The sequence below is a fragment of the Sinocyclocheilus grahami genome, unplaced genomic scaffold, assembly GCF_001515645.1.
Source record: "Sinocyclocheilus grahami isolate Dianchi unplaced genomic scaffold, SAMN03320097.WGS_v1.1 scaffold1178.1, whole genome shotgun sequence".
Classification (NCBI taxonomy): domain Eukaryota; kingdom Metazoa; phylum Chordata; class Actinopteri; order Cypriniformes; family Cyprinidae; genus Sinocyclocheilus; species Sinocyclocheilus grahami.
Genome location: NW_015506357.1, coordinates 222,332 through 237,599, shown reverse-complemented (window position 1 = coordinate 237,599; position 15,268 = coordinate 222,332). Strand labels below are relative to the sequence as shown.

At 34.6% G+C, this 15,268-nt stretch overlaps 3 protein-coding genes across 3 annotated transcripts in view; 2 read left to right on the top strand and 1 right to left on the bottom strand.

Annotated features, from left to right (window-relative positions):
- LOC107567662 (zinc finger CCCH-type antiviral protein 1) overlaps positions 1 to 6,542 on the top strand; it is a 7,453-nt gene extending 911 nt beyond the window's left edge. Inside the window, exons 2-8 of the mRNA XM_016253371.1 lie at positions 173 to 294; positions 437 to 623; positions 1,642 to 1,786; positions 1,987 to 2,122; positions 3,446 to 3,535; positions 5,309 to 5,414; positions 5,592 to 6,542. Coding sequence (XP_016108857.1) covers positions 173 to 294; positions 437 to 623; positions 1,642 to 1,786; positions 1,987 to 2,122; positions 3,446 to 3,535; positions 5,309 to 5,414; positions 5,592 to 5,647 — 842 coding nt within the window. The 3' untranslated portion in view covers positions 5,648 to 6,542. The remainder of the gene's footprint in view (positions 1 to 172; positions 295 to 436; positions 624 to 1,641; positions 1,787 to 1,986; positions 2,123 to 3,445; positions 3,536 to 5,308; positions 5,415 to 5,591) is intronic.
- A 1,435-nt stretch (positions 6,543 to 7,977) lies between these two features.
- Positions 7,978 to 10,392, top strand: LOC107567665 (poly [ADP-ribose] polymerase 11-like). Its single transcript, XM_016253374.1, has 6 exons — positions 7,978 to 8,090; positions 8,225 to 8,330; positions 8,543 to 8,621; positions 9,375 to 9,438; positions 9,748 to 9,868; positions 9,947 to 10,392. The coding sequence occupies exons 1-6, from the start codon at positions 8,052 to 8,054 to the stop codon at positions 10,006 to 10,008; spliced, it is 471 nt and encodes a 156-aa protein (XP_016108860.1). The 5' UTR covers positions 7,978 to 8,051; the 3' UTR covers positions 10,009 to 10,392.
- Positions 10,393 to 13,958: 3,566 nt separating this feature from the next.
- The window catches only part of scyl2 (SCY1 like pseudokinase 2), a 15,451-nt gene continuing 14,141 nt past the window's right edge, over positions 13,959 to 15,268 (bottom strand). The window contains exon 18 of the mRNA XM_016253370.1: positions 13,959 to 14,916. Within this exon, the coding sequence (XP_016108856.1) occupies positions 14,281 to 14,916 (636 nt within the window). The 3' untranslated portion in view covers positions 13,959 to 14,280. The remainder of the gene's footprint in view (positions 14,917 to 15,268) is intronic.

The window sequence follows — 15,268 nt, the reverse complement described above, 5'->3', positions numbered from 1 at the left end:
AGTATATATATATATGTGTGTGTGTGTGTGTGTATATATATATATATATATATATATATATATATATATATATATATAATATTACTGTCAAGCCCTCTAAATTCATTTTCTCTAAATTGTATATTGATTAAAAGTGTTCTTATAATAATAAAGAGGACTTCTTTCTTCCTAGATGAAGGCAGCAACCAACAGTCTAGTGAAAGCTGCGCAGAATTCAATGACAGTGACACAGATTCTGAGGCAGCCAGCGATTCTGGCTCTGAAAGTGAAGAAGATGCACAAACATCTAGCAAGGTACATCTCTTAAGACATTTCAAAGGAAAGCAGTAAACTAGTAAAAAGAGATGATTAGTAAGAACCATATTATTGAATGCGAATGCAGCTGCAGCTTCATCGATGAATAAATCTGAATCAATTATGATGCTTTGTGTTCAAGCGGAATGTCTGTATGAATTACAATCGGGGTCACTGCCGTTATGGAGACAAGTGTAGGAATGAGCACATATGCAATGACTTCCTGAAGGATTCGTGCGAGTTTGGTGCCGGGTGTCGTCTCAACCACAACGTTCAGAGTTCGTCGTCAAGACAAGGCAGAAAAAAGAGAAGCAGACCCTCATTTGCAGGTATGCGTGTATAGGGGTGTAAACGTATACTGATCAATTTTATATACAGCGATTAAAAATGTACTGTATCAACAATACTCACTAAAAAGTATCTTACACAAAACATACTTAAACTAAAGTAAAAACATTTCCATTTGTAATATAATTGATATATCTAGTAATTACACCCACATGTAATTCATTTAAGTATTTAAAAGCAAAACAAAAATTCTTAGCTTTACAACACACTGGTCGTAAGGACAGACTCCATGTTATCCTAAAACCTTTTTTCTGAAATCTTTAAATGGTGAATATAATATAATATAATGATGTGATTGACTGGGCATGTGTCCAGGTTATTTTAGCACTCTTGGAATGACTCTTGTTCCAAGACTGAACTATTGCTGAAATTAATTGTTGAATATAATAGAATAGAATAGAATATATAATATAATATGTCATTTTACATCAAAGACCAAAAATCTATTTCATTGACTTTTTTTTAATGAATCAGTATTATTATTTAGTATTTACTATTATAGAATTTATATATATATATATATATATATATATATATATATAATGTTTTGAATTGGCATTTACTTTCATATTTTTAGTTTTCAGTTTAAGTTTTAGTAATTTGGTTATGCACTTTTGTCAGGTATTTCTTCAATATTTATTTAAATTATATTATTTTTTATTTCAATTTTAGAAATGTAAGTACTTAAATTATTTTTCAGTTAGTTGGCAAGGCAACATTTCTAATTGTCATTGTCATTAATTGTCCGTTTTTTAAAAAGTTTCTCAAAAATAAAGATAAATAAATACTTTTTTAATAGTTCAAGTTAACAATAGCAACACTCAAATGAATATTACATATACAGCACGGCCAATCATATTTGAGGACTGTATTAGTAATTAAGTACAATCACTCATATTTTACACCCTTGCATTGCATTGCATTGCACATTGTATGTTTGATTGTTTAATCAGTTAGTCTGCCTCACTAATCATTTTATAATTTTTTAATCAGAAATAGAGACTGATGAAGAATTTGATGGGCCCTACAAATGGCAGTTGAATATTGGAAAGGGCTGGAAGAACATTTCCAATGATCACATTCTAGAAGCCCAGTATTCACTCCCCAACATCAAAGGAATCAAGATCTATAACACCCAAGCTGGGTATGTGTAATTTTATTATTTACTTGAGTGTACCAGATAAAAAATGTCACCCCAAATTCAAATTCTCTCATTATTTTCCCACATTTCATTCCTGTACACTGTAACATACCATAAAACACATCCCCTGTTATTCTGTGCTTGTAGTTTAACTATTGCAGCTCTATATTTAGCGCTATATATCTTTCTCATTTGCATTATAGGGTTATTTCTATTGATTTCACTAAAATGAGAGTTCTTCAGAAAACAAATATTAAAGTGCGGCGTATGAGCGCAAAAGATACAGAATGGCTGTGGTATTACAGAGGTGACCACTGCTGGTATCAGTATGGAGAGAAGGTGAGTTTTACATTAATGCATATGACCTGTGTCCACTAATAATATTCTAGTGGGATATACATGATTTCACAGGAGACATTTTCCTCATTTTGTCTGAACCATCGTTTTTCAAAAACAAAAGTGTGGTGGAAATGACAATAACGGTAATGACAGTGATGGAAATTGCTTATATATTTTGGCATAAAATGGCAGACTGCTTTATCTTGCTAAGACTAAATGTTAGCTATCAGTTTATGTATAGAAGTACATCAAATTTTTGGCATCATTTGGTTTTGAAATGTCCACATTAAAATGCTCTGTGCAGTAATACTAAGTAATACATAGGAATAAAATAAATAAGAATATAATATGTAATGTATTTCCATATTTTTCACTATTTGTTAAGATTATAGTTTTAAAATGTGATCATGAATATTTGTATGATGGATCTGGAATATGATGGATTTTTATAATGGATCATTTATATTGGGTATATTCAGTTGAGTTTAGGACAAGAAAGTCCATAAAATATGTAAATAAAAGGCATTATAAGAAATGATAAAGTTTCATATTACATGAAAGCTGAAACTGTTTTTACATAAAAGAAGAATCTGTAGCTGAAAAAAAAAACATGATGGGCTGCTTTTATCACATCTGTATCTTACTGTTTAAGATTATATGAATATAAAGTAGTATTTTGCATAAATGCATTTGATTACCAGTGTTGGGGAAAGTTACTTTTAAAAGTAATGCATTACAATATTGCGTTACTCCATAAAAAAGTAACTAATTATGTTACTTAGTTACTTTTTATGGAAAGTAATGTGTTGCGTTACTTTTGCATTACTTTTAAAATTTGGACAGGGCTTGCTTGTTTGTTTTTAAAATAAAAAAGTTATATTTTTGGCAAATATAAAAACCTTTTCACCAGTGTTGGGGGTTACAAGTAACGCGAGTTATGTAATCAGATTACTTTTTTCAAGTAACTAGTAAAGTAACGCATTACTTTTTAATTTACAAGAGAATATCTGAGTTACTTTTTCAAATAAGTAACGCAAGTTACTTTTTTTCCCCAATTGATTGATTGACAGCTCTCCTGTCCCCATGTTGAGAGAAATCAGAAGATGTTCCTGTAGTTCTAAAATAGATATGAATATGCATTAATTCATCTCACTCACAAAAAACAAATACAGATTCAGTATTCCTCAAAATGAATACTAATAATGCAACTCAGAATATGACGCAAACCTGCAATAATTAAATGTTAAACAACACAAATATCCTTTATGTATTTAATCCCATTCTATTAACCAATGTCTTTGCTTCTGACCTTCGATGATCCAGTTCAACCAAAACATGTTCAGCCCTTCAACAAATAAAACTCCAGAGTGGCAGTTTAAAGGGAAAGATCAGTGGTACACCTACAATAACACGGTAAAACATTTTTTCTTTTCTTTTTTTTAACAAATGCACAATGCTTTTTTGGACATGCTAATGAGGATTTTGAATGTATATTATTATGTGTATAAATTAATTTCAACAATTAATTTCAATGAATTAAACGGCTCTCTTGAGTAGTTGATTTGAATCTTATTTTATATAATGACTGTCAAACTGTCAATATATTTGATCATTGTTAAAAGCAACATACCGGTGCTACTTTAGTGACTCTTATATCACCTCTGGTGGCTGTCTTTTTAAAACAGTACATTAGAAACAATAATTAGTTTAGTGTCAGTAGTAAAATTATCCTCAAAAGGATTCAGCAGTATTTTTTTTCTTTTTTTGCGAAGCTGGTTTAAGATGGTCTCCCAGCTGGACCAAGCAGGATTACAGTTTAAAGGGATAGTTCTTTTTTAGTTAAAAAAAGTTTAATTAATTACTCACCCTCATGTCGTTTCAAACCCGTAAGACCTTCGTTCATCTTCGAAACAAGAAGTATTTCTACTTTTGTGTGCCATATGCAGCGTTCCGTGGGCATGACGTCTGAGGCTGAGACTACAAGCTGATTGGTTCATGTTGCATACGCAGCCAATGAGCTTGCTGCTTTACATTTAAATGACTGATTAGCATTCGCTTGAGCATTGCAGCGCGCTTTCAGAATTCCTCTGAAACCCTCCACCTTCCCCAGCTCCACCTGTATAGATCTGCTACAGGTTATTTTATATGCTATTTGTGCAGCAGCAGTATGTCTTAAATACTCACAGCACCATATCGGCTTATGTATTGGCTGTAGCAAGCTCCAGTACTTGCTTGCAGCAGCAGCAGCAATAATCTACAAATACAGCAATAACCAACAGCAGCAGCGTAGCAGATCTATTCCGCCAAGACCAAATACATTAACATGACATTAAAAAAACACATAAAAAAACATAAAAACACAACAAAATTACTAAAACTTTAAAATAGAAAAATATAAACCAATTTAAATATTAATAAAGGTAATATTTATTCAGTATAAATGTTAATATAATAGTATCTCAGTGATACTATAATAACACTGGGACCAATCTGGTGTTTAGCTCCAAGCTAAAAAGTACCCAAAACCAGCCAACAGACCAGCCTGACCTGAATGGGAGACCAGCTAAGACCAGCAAACCCGTTTCGGCTGGTTTTACATGCTTCTTTCAGCTGAACAGTTAAAACAATTAAACAAGGAATAAGTATATATTTAGCTAATTGTAGTAATTTGGCTTGCAGATTAACGATAATACATAATAAAAATATAATATAAAGTAATATTATAATATTGTTAATAATATTGTATTGTTAATGCTTATGTTGTTGCTAGGCAGACTGTTTTTGATGTTTTAATGAGTGACGCTGTCTTTTGAAACGAGGGAGCAACAATTTATTTTGAGTTGAATTTTGCGTTGTTTAAGATAATCTACAATAAAAATAATTGTAACAAAATTCAAATATTATATATAAAAATGGTATATATACGGAAATTTTAACACGTTTTTCATGACCATATAATATTTGATAGCCGTGTAACAAGCGGGATATAGTGTACATTCAACCAGTAATTACTGCAATATAAAACCTTTCAGGGCGATACAATACCAGTCCTGATCACCCTGTAAGGGTTTAGTTTGCAATAATTATGGACTGAATGTATATTATCCCTTAATTCATGACACTGACTACTGTATTTATGGCCACAGAGAGATTAAAATCACTGATCTTGATATTGTTTTTCAACAGCGTGGTTGTTCAGTCTCAAATGCTGACATTGAGCGGTGTTACCAACAAAACCAAACAACCATGAATTTTACTGTGAGCAGGGACAGTTACACTCTGGATTTTGCAAGTATGTCAGCAAAAACATTTGAAGGATTGCAAAACTTATCGAATGTCTCCTTTTGTCTCTAATATAAGGTGCCACATGATATTTGGGTTTTTCTTGAGTCAAACTTTAAAATGCATGATGAAAGTAATGATTTGAATATGATAAACGATGCTGTTTTCTCTCTTTCTTTTCATTCAGAGATGAGTCAAGTTAACCAGAAAACAAAGACCGAACGCAAGGTCAGGCGTGTGTAAAAGTAAAAAGGGCGCTCAAGGTCTTGCAGAAGATGTTGGCTGATACTCACGATCCAAACAAACAAATAAGCATCGAATCTGGGGTGGATGTAAACACAACGATATTTAGTGATTTTGGCTGATATGAATGTTAGTGATTGTGATTTTGAATGTTTTATGCAGGATTATTGTTTTATTTGGTAAACTGCCTGTGGAAAATAGAAATTCGAAGTCTTTATTCAGGTATTTTGACTGATGTTAAGTTTATATGAATTATTTTAAATGCTGCTTCCCACATCAACTTGAAGACAAATATGAAACGTGCCTATAGCAACCTGAAGCATATTTTTTGCTTTCTGTTTATCTTAAAGAAATTTTAAGATACTTTAAACTGCTATCATTTTTGGTTATTCTATAATTACTCTTACTAACCAATGTGCCTGAACAATACAGGCATTATACTGCATCGTTTTGCTAGTATTTACTCTAAGTGCCTGTTGGTAACTGCCTGAGAACCAATGTTTACACACTGCATGTGAAACTTTTTCCAGCTGATCAGTTTCATTTTCCATCTTTAGCATTTACATACTCACAGACGTGCTCAAAGGATAAAAAAAAAATCAAGGATACACACACTGTGTAAATATTGAGCAATGTGCAATACAATCTACAATATCATCCAATGCACGATGCAGCATATTTTTACATTACAATATGCAAAATGTACAATGAATCAATGTTGCATCAAATGATTAATTATGACATTATGAACAATCATTTGGGTGAACCTGTGTTTACTGGGGGTTTTAATTACAAACTGAACTGCTTACTTGGGTAACAACATGCTATGCAAAGTGTCTGTAGTGTCATATGGATGCCTTTATATGCAATAATTGATGAAAAATAAAATGATAAATGTGGCCTTATTTAACTAATACACATGTATTTAACATGTTTCTATAGAGTATTTTAATGAATTCCAATCACATATCAAGTTATGTATTGTGTCTAACAGCATTTGGTTTCAAAAATGTTTAAAGGGGTCCTCTTTTACAAAGTCTTGATTTTGTTTTGGGGGTGTACTAGAACAGGCTGTAGCGTCTGGACCACTCAAACACACAATACATATTTTGTTAGCTAGATTTAACAAATACTCTGTAACACCCCAGGAAGCTGAACAGGCCCCTGGTTCTATAGCAATGCTGACACCCGATACATTTACGACCTCCTGGAATTTAGGTGAAGAAAATTGCTTCCTTGCCCATAAGGAAAATCCACAAGGGAAGGACTTTTCTTTGCTAATTAATTAATAGGAAAACCTTTCTTTGAATGAACACACATGATCCTTCAGGTCATTGGGTATATTATTGTCATCGTGTATTTTGTCTTTGAAATTGTATACTGTTATGCAGGCTTATAATCGAAACACACTCCTGTCATCCTTTCACTATTTGTAATCCTACCTTGTCTAGTATCTATGAATTCGCCTTCTTATGATCGAAACAAGCGTGTATATTATATATTGGTACATAGGCAATATATATTAGGGTCCTGAGAACCTTTAGTAATTTCGATTCAAGTCCATTTGCAAATTACCATGCTTAGAGACAAAGGGTCGTAAACCCTCCAGCAATTGCCACCTCCTGCTCGGAATTTCCATCTTTCTCATTGGACAAGCCCATCTTGAAAGGCGGGGATCTTCTCCGACCTTAAAGGCCCTGCTCCAGGGACCCTCCCGGTCGTGTGGTTTGTTGGAATCCTGAGAGGCGGTGAGACAAACCCTCCTGGAAACGCTAAGCTCGTGCCAGGCTTCGGCCTTGTCCTTTCCATTCATCAAGTTTCTTTGTTTTGTTTTGTTTTTTTTTCCTCCAAAATATCTAATTTTTCAAGCATGTAGGCTACTTCACTGCTTTGTTTCTGGTGAACAAGTATAGCTGCTACTAAAAGCAAAATAAAAAAGGAATTTAACACAAGCACATTTTATAAAACTGCTTTAGGCACTGATTTTTTTTTCTTCCGCCAGCCACAACGCATCCAGTTTGTTCACATTGATCATTCGTAGTGAAGCTCGCTTTGGAAATCACGAGTCAAGAGGCTGAAAAGAAACCGAAACTGGGTCAGCACTGCAGCTGTGGACTCTGGAGCACTTTAAATTCGGTCCTAAGAGCCAATTCGACGATATGTTTATTTGACAAATTCATTTTTTAGGGTTTTAATAGGCTATGCTATCGATGTATTCCAGTGTATGTTTTAATCAACTATTTATAGAGAAATCCCTTCATCTAATTTTTCATGACGAATACCCAATATCTTTAAAATGGTATTTGTAGCAAAAGCCTTTGATTTGCTTTTATGCAGTTCACAAACTCTGGCATCTCCCTCTGCAAACCCTACGAATTCTTCTTCTCAACACATCTGGGAGTTTATGGGTGATGAGGGCATTTGGACCGAGTTCCAGAAACCAGTGAGTTCTAGTATCTATACGCTACCAAGCAACACTGTAATCACATCCAAATCCACTTATTCAATCAAATGCTATTTTTAATGTGAACTTGACATTTAACCTAACAGTTCATTGGACGTTTTGTGTGTCTACAGGGATGTTCATTGGATAGTGTTGAAATCGAGAGGTTGTATCAGCTCAACCCGCAGTGCCAAGTTTCATTCACTGCCAGACGATTCTCTTACTCTCTTTACTTCAGTGGTAAGATACAATAAGACATTATAACAAAACCCTCAGATATAGAAGTCTGCAGTGTACTACTAACATAAGGAAAAAGCAGAGGACCTTTGTTCTAAAACGTCTGCTAGGGAATGTCTATAAGATGAGAAATGTGTTACAAGTTGAAAACATAATGTTAAGGTTATACTGTATACCTATTGTTGAGTATATTTATATAGTCTTCATGTCTGCAGGAATGTATCAAGTGAACAATAAATATGGTACAAAAAGAGCTGTCAGGAGAATCGCCAGTGGAATCCAGCAAACAAACAGGTATTAATCCATTCATAAAAGAGGACATTTCTATAGAAGCTCATTTCCACTACAGAATAAATATATAAAAGTTAATGACCTTTAATCTCACAGTAGACTTATATATATATATATATCACAATTCTTACATTTTTCTCAGTATTATGCAAGTGCGTGCAGTCAGGTGTCTAAAAATTCAGGGGGAAAAAAAATATCCAGATTGTGAAATGTAAACTCTCAATTCAGAATTGCCAGAACAAAAGTCAGAATGTGAGATAAAAGGTCAAGTTGCAATTACATTTTTAAAATTCTCTGGCAGAAAATAAACAAAAAGTTTCCATACATTTCATTGTATGGAAAGTTCGAAAATATTTGTAGAAAATTTATTCTGTAAAAAAAGTAAATAAATAAAATAATAATAATCAATTTATAATTATACAGTGGGGCAAAAAAGTATTTAGTCAGCCACCAATTGTGCAAGTTCTCCCACTTAAAAAGATGAGAGAGGCCTGTAATTTTCATCATAGGTATACCTCAACTATGAGAGACAAAATGAGAAAAAAAATCCAGAAAATCACATTGTAGGATTTTTAAAGAATTAATTGGTAAATTCCTCGGTAAACAATTATAATAATTAAATTATATTAAATTATAATAATTAAAATTATGTAATTATAATAATAATAGTAAAATAAAAATGAAACATTGGTTTTATCATTGATGTTGTGTATGCATTACAATAAATGTTTTTAATGTTTCTTCTTCTTATCGCAGTACATTGTCACAAGCTTGTTGGCAGTTCATGGACATGGATGACCAATGGAATGATTATATGAAAGTAAATAGAAAACTTTTTTTTTTTTTAATATACATGTATTATTATTTTAAGTGATGGTTGCAGAAGTTGTTAGGTGGTCTCTTGAGTGTTTATTAGGTGGTATCTTGCTAGTGAATTAATTCTATAACTGTATCCAGGTGATGAATTCAGAAAAATAAACAGCCGTTTACAAAAAAAATAATAATAATCATGTGGCCATCATGCTGCCTGCTTTCTGAGACACGTTGACCTGTATTCTTGCACAACAACACCAAGACAGTCACACCTTTTGCCTTCTGTGTCATAACCATGCACTTTGTCTCTGTGTAGGGTGGTTCTCGGGGATATTGCAGTGTGTCAAGTCAAGATATTGAAGCGCAGTACCAGCAGGACTCCACTGGGACAATGCGTTTCAGAGCGGGCAGATTCAGCTATGAGCTAGACTTCTCAGGTGTGTGAATGCACAGACTAACAGAAATGCATGGTGTTTAGTACAAAAGTAAATGAAGTCTCTTGTGTTTTGTTGCAGACATGACCCAGACCAACCTGTCTACTAACACCAAGAGATCTGTACGCCGCCTTCAGCAATAAGACCTCACCTGCCTCATCTTATGTTTACTTTAATATTTACTTGTAGCTTTATATGAATAATCTCAGGACGCCGGTGCATGCAATGTCTGCTGGCCATTCTCAGAAAATGCGATACGAAATAGCAAAATGATGTTCACTTTGTCCATGCTAACTTATGTGCCTATATTGTTTTATTAATTGCCATAAAATAATGGGTTTCATGGTGATTATGTACTTGAAACAATTTCTATTTTTATTTATTTTATCAATGCATTTACTTTGATTTGTAGATTGCATTTGCTGTGCAGTTGGCTATGTCTTGTGACAGCTTTTAACATTCATGTCTGTACAATGTTTTTTTTTTTAAACTGCCAATTAATTTTATGGGAGTAATTATATATTATTAAATATATATAAATGATGGGGGGGGGGAGATTATTTTCTTCATATACAAATGAAAATGACTCATAAAGTACATGTCCAGGCCACTTTTAATGAATTGCAACATTATTTTCATGCCAATGAAGCACACCCTTCTCTTTTTTTATTTTTATTAAAACCTGCAAAAAAATAAAACTGGATTATAAATATATAATTTTTTATCATTTTATTGAAATGTTCTTAACTGTCATGGAAACACTGAGCCCGTTTACATGCACGTTCTTAAACCGATTATGCTTAATAAGCCAAAAACGCACGTGGACATGTGAACGCGGTAACCCGTTTTCTTTAAATCGGAGTAAGGTCATAAACGGCGTAAGCATAAACCGGTCGACACAGGTAGTTTTTGGGCACTTACCCCGATTTCGCGCGGCATGTAAACGCAATAACCCACTTTCTGTTGGCTTATTGAAGAGCAAATGTGTGATACGTAACAGGAACACATCGTTAGTGCAGCGTTAAGCGCATCTAGACCGAGCAAGCGTCTCGCAGTAAAGAAAGAAGGAAATACATCACAAAAGCAGACTTTTTCATGACTCAGAAAATTATAAAAATGTGTTCCATCACGTGCAGCAGAACTGGTTCAGTCACAATGCTGCGTTTATAACTGCATGAAAGGATAATAGCCTATATCAGTGGTTCCCAACCCTGGTCCTTGAGGCACCCCAACACTGCACATTTTGCATGTCTCCTTTCTCTGACACTGCAGTTTCAGGTCTTGGAGTCTCTACTAATGAGCTGATGACCTGAATCAGGTGTGTTTGATTAAGGAGACATGCAAAACATGCAGTGTTGGGGTGCCTCCAGGACCAGGGTTGGGAACCACTGGCTATGAGCTGTAAGTTTCTGGCTATGACATGTTGCAAGCTTAATTTAACATCACAACTGACAAATGTATGGAATACTCGGAGTCAGATACATAAATGATTATATTTTGATGTCACTACAGGGAAATAACCTGACTCATGAAGTCATGTAAACGCAGCTTACTTGCGTTGTCAGGTTACTGATATGCATGTAAATGGGGAAAACTGGTTATTTTAAGAAGCTGATATTTGTGAGTTATCAGCTTACCGGTGTGCATGTAAACGGTGTGCTCAATGTTAATTTTAAAAGTCGTCAAATAGGTTCATTTTCTTATACAAAAATATGACATGAAACATGACCTGCACTTTTCTAGACAAACTTCATGAGATCCACTAATGAATATTTGCTGTCTCAGTCTGATGATTTGTTTAAATTCAGTTACCACTCCGTAAAGACTAGCTAACTGGAGACCAACTGTTGCTGGTTTCTACTCGGTATATATTTCAGAAAAAAAGGAAAAACAGTGATTTCTATTCTTTAATCTTATAAACTATCTGTGAAGCCAATTAAAAAAAAAAAAAGACTGAAGTGAAAAGGTATTTCCCTTTAAATAATCAATTTATTTGATTCCAAAATCACCATCTTTCCAACCATACATTCACTTTTTTTTATTTTTTTTTATTAAAACAATCCAGATATTTTATCTACATTAATTTAGACTATCTGAAAACTGCATGAAGTGAAACACTCGTACAGAAAGTTATTTTCACAATCTCCATCACAGAGCTGTTATTGCACAACTCTCAACATAAGGCCTCTCACTCATAAGACCAGGAAAAGCATTCCCTTTGAATAAAACCTGTCTGGATATTAAAGATTCTCCTCAGGAAAGTGATTCACTTGCAACGGAGTTAAAAAAAGAAGTGGCAGTTCACCTATATATACAGTTCACTTCATTTCATTTGTTTTCTCTCCCAGAAATAATACACATTTTGGTGATTTGCTGTGCTCTATATGGAATAACATGATAAGGAAATTAGTTGGTCACTTCCTACAACAGGAAAGCATAAAATGATATCAGACAAAACAAAACAAAAAACGACCAAATGTAACGCCATGGCATGATCCGTAACTTCCCTAAGAAACACAAAATCACATGATAATACAGGTTTAACAAACGGCAGAGAACCAAAAGGGAAACAAACACATCAGGCCTCATTCATGAAACACACACTTCTTTTAAAACTTGGTCGTATACAAGATGCTGCACTCAATTTAACACTACAATTTACCATATATAGCTGCAACTTTTCAAAATAACTCTAGGAAATGCATATTTCATCCCCAAGTCTAAATGCGCAAATTGTATATTTTGATATAGAAGCCTATTCTTAACTTTACACATTGACATTTTTGACAATTAAGCTAATTTCCCCACCGATTACGAAACAAAAACAAACAAAACAAAAAAAATCTCATTACCATAAAGTGAAAAAACATTCTCATTCTCATAATGCGTAATTTTTTTATCATTCGCATTACCATAACGTGAAAAAAAAATAACATTCTCATTACCGTAACAGGAAAAAATATTATTTCAACAGAATGAAAATTGTAAAGTACATACAAAGATGTAGTTAAGTATTGTGCGAAATGTAATATGTTTTAGGGCTGCACGATAATGACAAAAATCATAATTGTCGATTATTCCCTTGAAATCGTAATTGCGATTATTAATTACCATTATCACAATTTACATTGAATGATGTTTATACCACTGTTTGATGCAACTGCATGCCGTATTTTTTTATGAAACACTCTAACTGAAAAACTTTGTGCTTTTCGATAGTATTAAGCCTCAAATGTCAACTATACATCGGATTGGTTTCTTCTTTAAATTATAAAAAAGTAAAAATATGAATGGTATTATAATGTTATACTAAACCTAAAATGAAAATAATGGGAAAAACCCTTAAGATAACATGTAGAAAGAAAAAAACGCATCTCAAGCACGCAGAATAACATAAGTGGACTTTGAACGATTACGCAATTGTGGCAACCATAATTGTAATTGCGATTAGAAATTTGATTAATTGTGCAGCCCTAATATGTTGACTAAAAGAGATTTTTACTATTGTATTACAGTAACGCATGATTTACCCTGCAATTTTGCATATTTGACTTTGTCTTTTGATTTCGGGATGGAATATGATCCTTTTTTTCAAGAGAGAGTTTAACAAACAATAAATTCACAAAAAATAAATCAGCTAGGTGTTTCATGAATGAAGCTCATGGATTCTGTTTTACACAAACTCACTTTAAAGTACTGACAACATCTCAAACCCTACAGGTGTTGTTGTTTTTTTTAGCTCTATTACATTTAGTGCACCTACAATATGAATATCCTTTAAGATATTTTACCTCAGTGGATCATGTAATCAGAATGAAACTCAAACAATAAATCACCAGATACAATACAGACACAAAGAACACAGTATAAAAACACTCATTCAGGCCCGAATTATGGACTGCACCAGCTCTTTCTTTACTTCTCACATGATCGTTGTATGTAAGACAAGGGAGAACACAACTGAGAGACTTCCTTTTGCAAGACGCGATCAGCACAACAGCAAATCCTGAGGCCATCGATGAGGTTTGTTCTGGTAGAGGAAGTCGGCTCATTCAGACGTGAGGTGAACGTGAGGCAAAAGGCAAAAAATTTATCAAATGGTACAACGAAAGCAAGGCATCCACCGACTGAAGCAGCTTTCAGCAGAAGAGCCCAAGCTTTCTGTAAAAACATGATGTTTGTTTGGTGCTGTCTGCTTTTGATTCTCACGATGAGATAAGTTGACTGTCCGCAGGAAGCTCACCATTGATAAGGGCTAAAAAAAAATAAAAAGACAAAACAAACCAGAAAGTTTTAACCTCTTTCAAGGATACCATGTCTAACCGCCCAACCAAATTTTGACTGTCATCTTCCCTGCTGATGTGGTTTCATTATGATTCCCACACAAGGGGGAACGGGAACGAAAGGCAGATGTTTTATCCGAAGAGGTCCTTAAGATCGTTGTTGACTGAAGCGCTTTGCTTCATCACCCCAGCGTTGATTGTTGAAGAGGCCACAGGTTGCGAGAAGTTCTGAGGGTTGAAGAACGGGTTTGCTTGCATTCCAAAACCACCTTGAACTCCCGTCATCCCCATCGGAGTCGCCTGCATGGGTGCAGTCTGGGAAGGTTGGCCTGTACCATACTGACTGAGCCATGGGGAGGGTGCAGTGGCTCCTGGGGCCGGTTTAGGGGCCATTTGGTTCATGCTGACTTTGGGTTTGCTTGAAGTGAAGAGGGAGTCTAGGGCTGACATGTCTGTGGGCTTGCTGGGTTGGTTTTGGTTCTGGGTGAGGGCACTGAAATTTGGAGCGCTGGTAGTGGTGGCCATGCCTCCATAAAGGCAAGGAGCAGCGGGTCTCATGCCCATTCCCATACCTCCCGTCTGGAATCCCATGGGCGAGTTAAAACCGTTGCTGACGCCCATAGTGCCCATTCCACCCATAGTGGGTCCAGCTGGGAAGGTAGAGGATACGGTGCCGCCTTGCATGGGTATCGTCCTGGACCCAGAGTTCAAAGAGAGGTTGTTCACAGATGTCATGGTGTTCAAAAGACTGCTGGTCAGATCCTTCGCCTTGGAACAATAAAATCAATAAAAGATGCATGTAAAAAAAGAAGAAAAAAAAAGAAACATTCTTTAGTTATAGTATGCACATCCCAAAATCTAAATGGACCCTATTCACAGACCGTGATGACACACTTCCATAGTTATTAACATTGTAAATCTAGCAAAAGTTTCATTTTTGTTATTTAATGTACATTCATAACATTGTACTTCGTGTTATATAACCTTGGCCTTAAATTACATAAACTAGTTAACACTGCTGCAAGTTTGTTTCGGTTGAGGGTGTGACAATAAATTTGACCTTTTTCTGACTGCCGTTTCAAGAAAAATAAAAGCATTAAGAAACCGGGGGGGGGGGGGG

Excerpts from the sequence above, each read along its gene's own strand:
- LOC107567665 (XM_016253374.1), top strand. The coding sequence starts at position 8,052 with ATGGGTGATGAGGGCATTTGGACCGAGTTCCAGAAACCA. Across the intron at positions 8,331-8,542 it reads TTACTCTCTTTACTTCAGTG|GAATGTATCAAGTGAACAAT; the intron begins GTAAGATACAAT and ends TCATGTCTGCAG. Across the intron at positions 9,869-9,946 it reads CTATGAGCTAGACTTCTCAG|ACATGACCCAGACCAACCTG; the intron begins GTGTGTGAATGC and ends GTTTTGTTGCAG.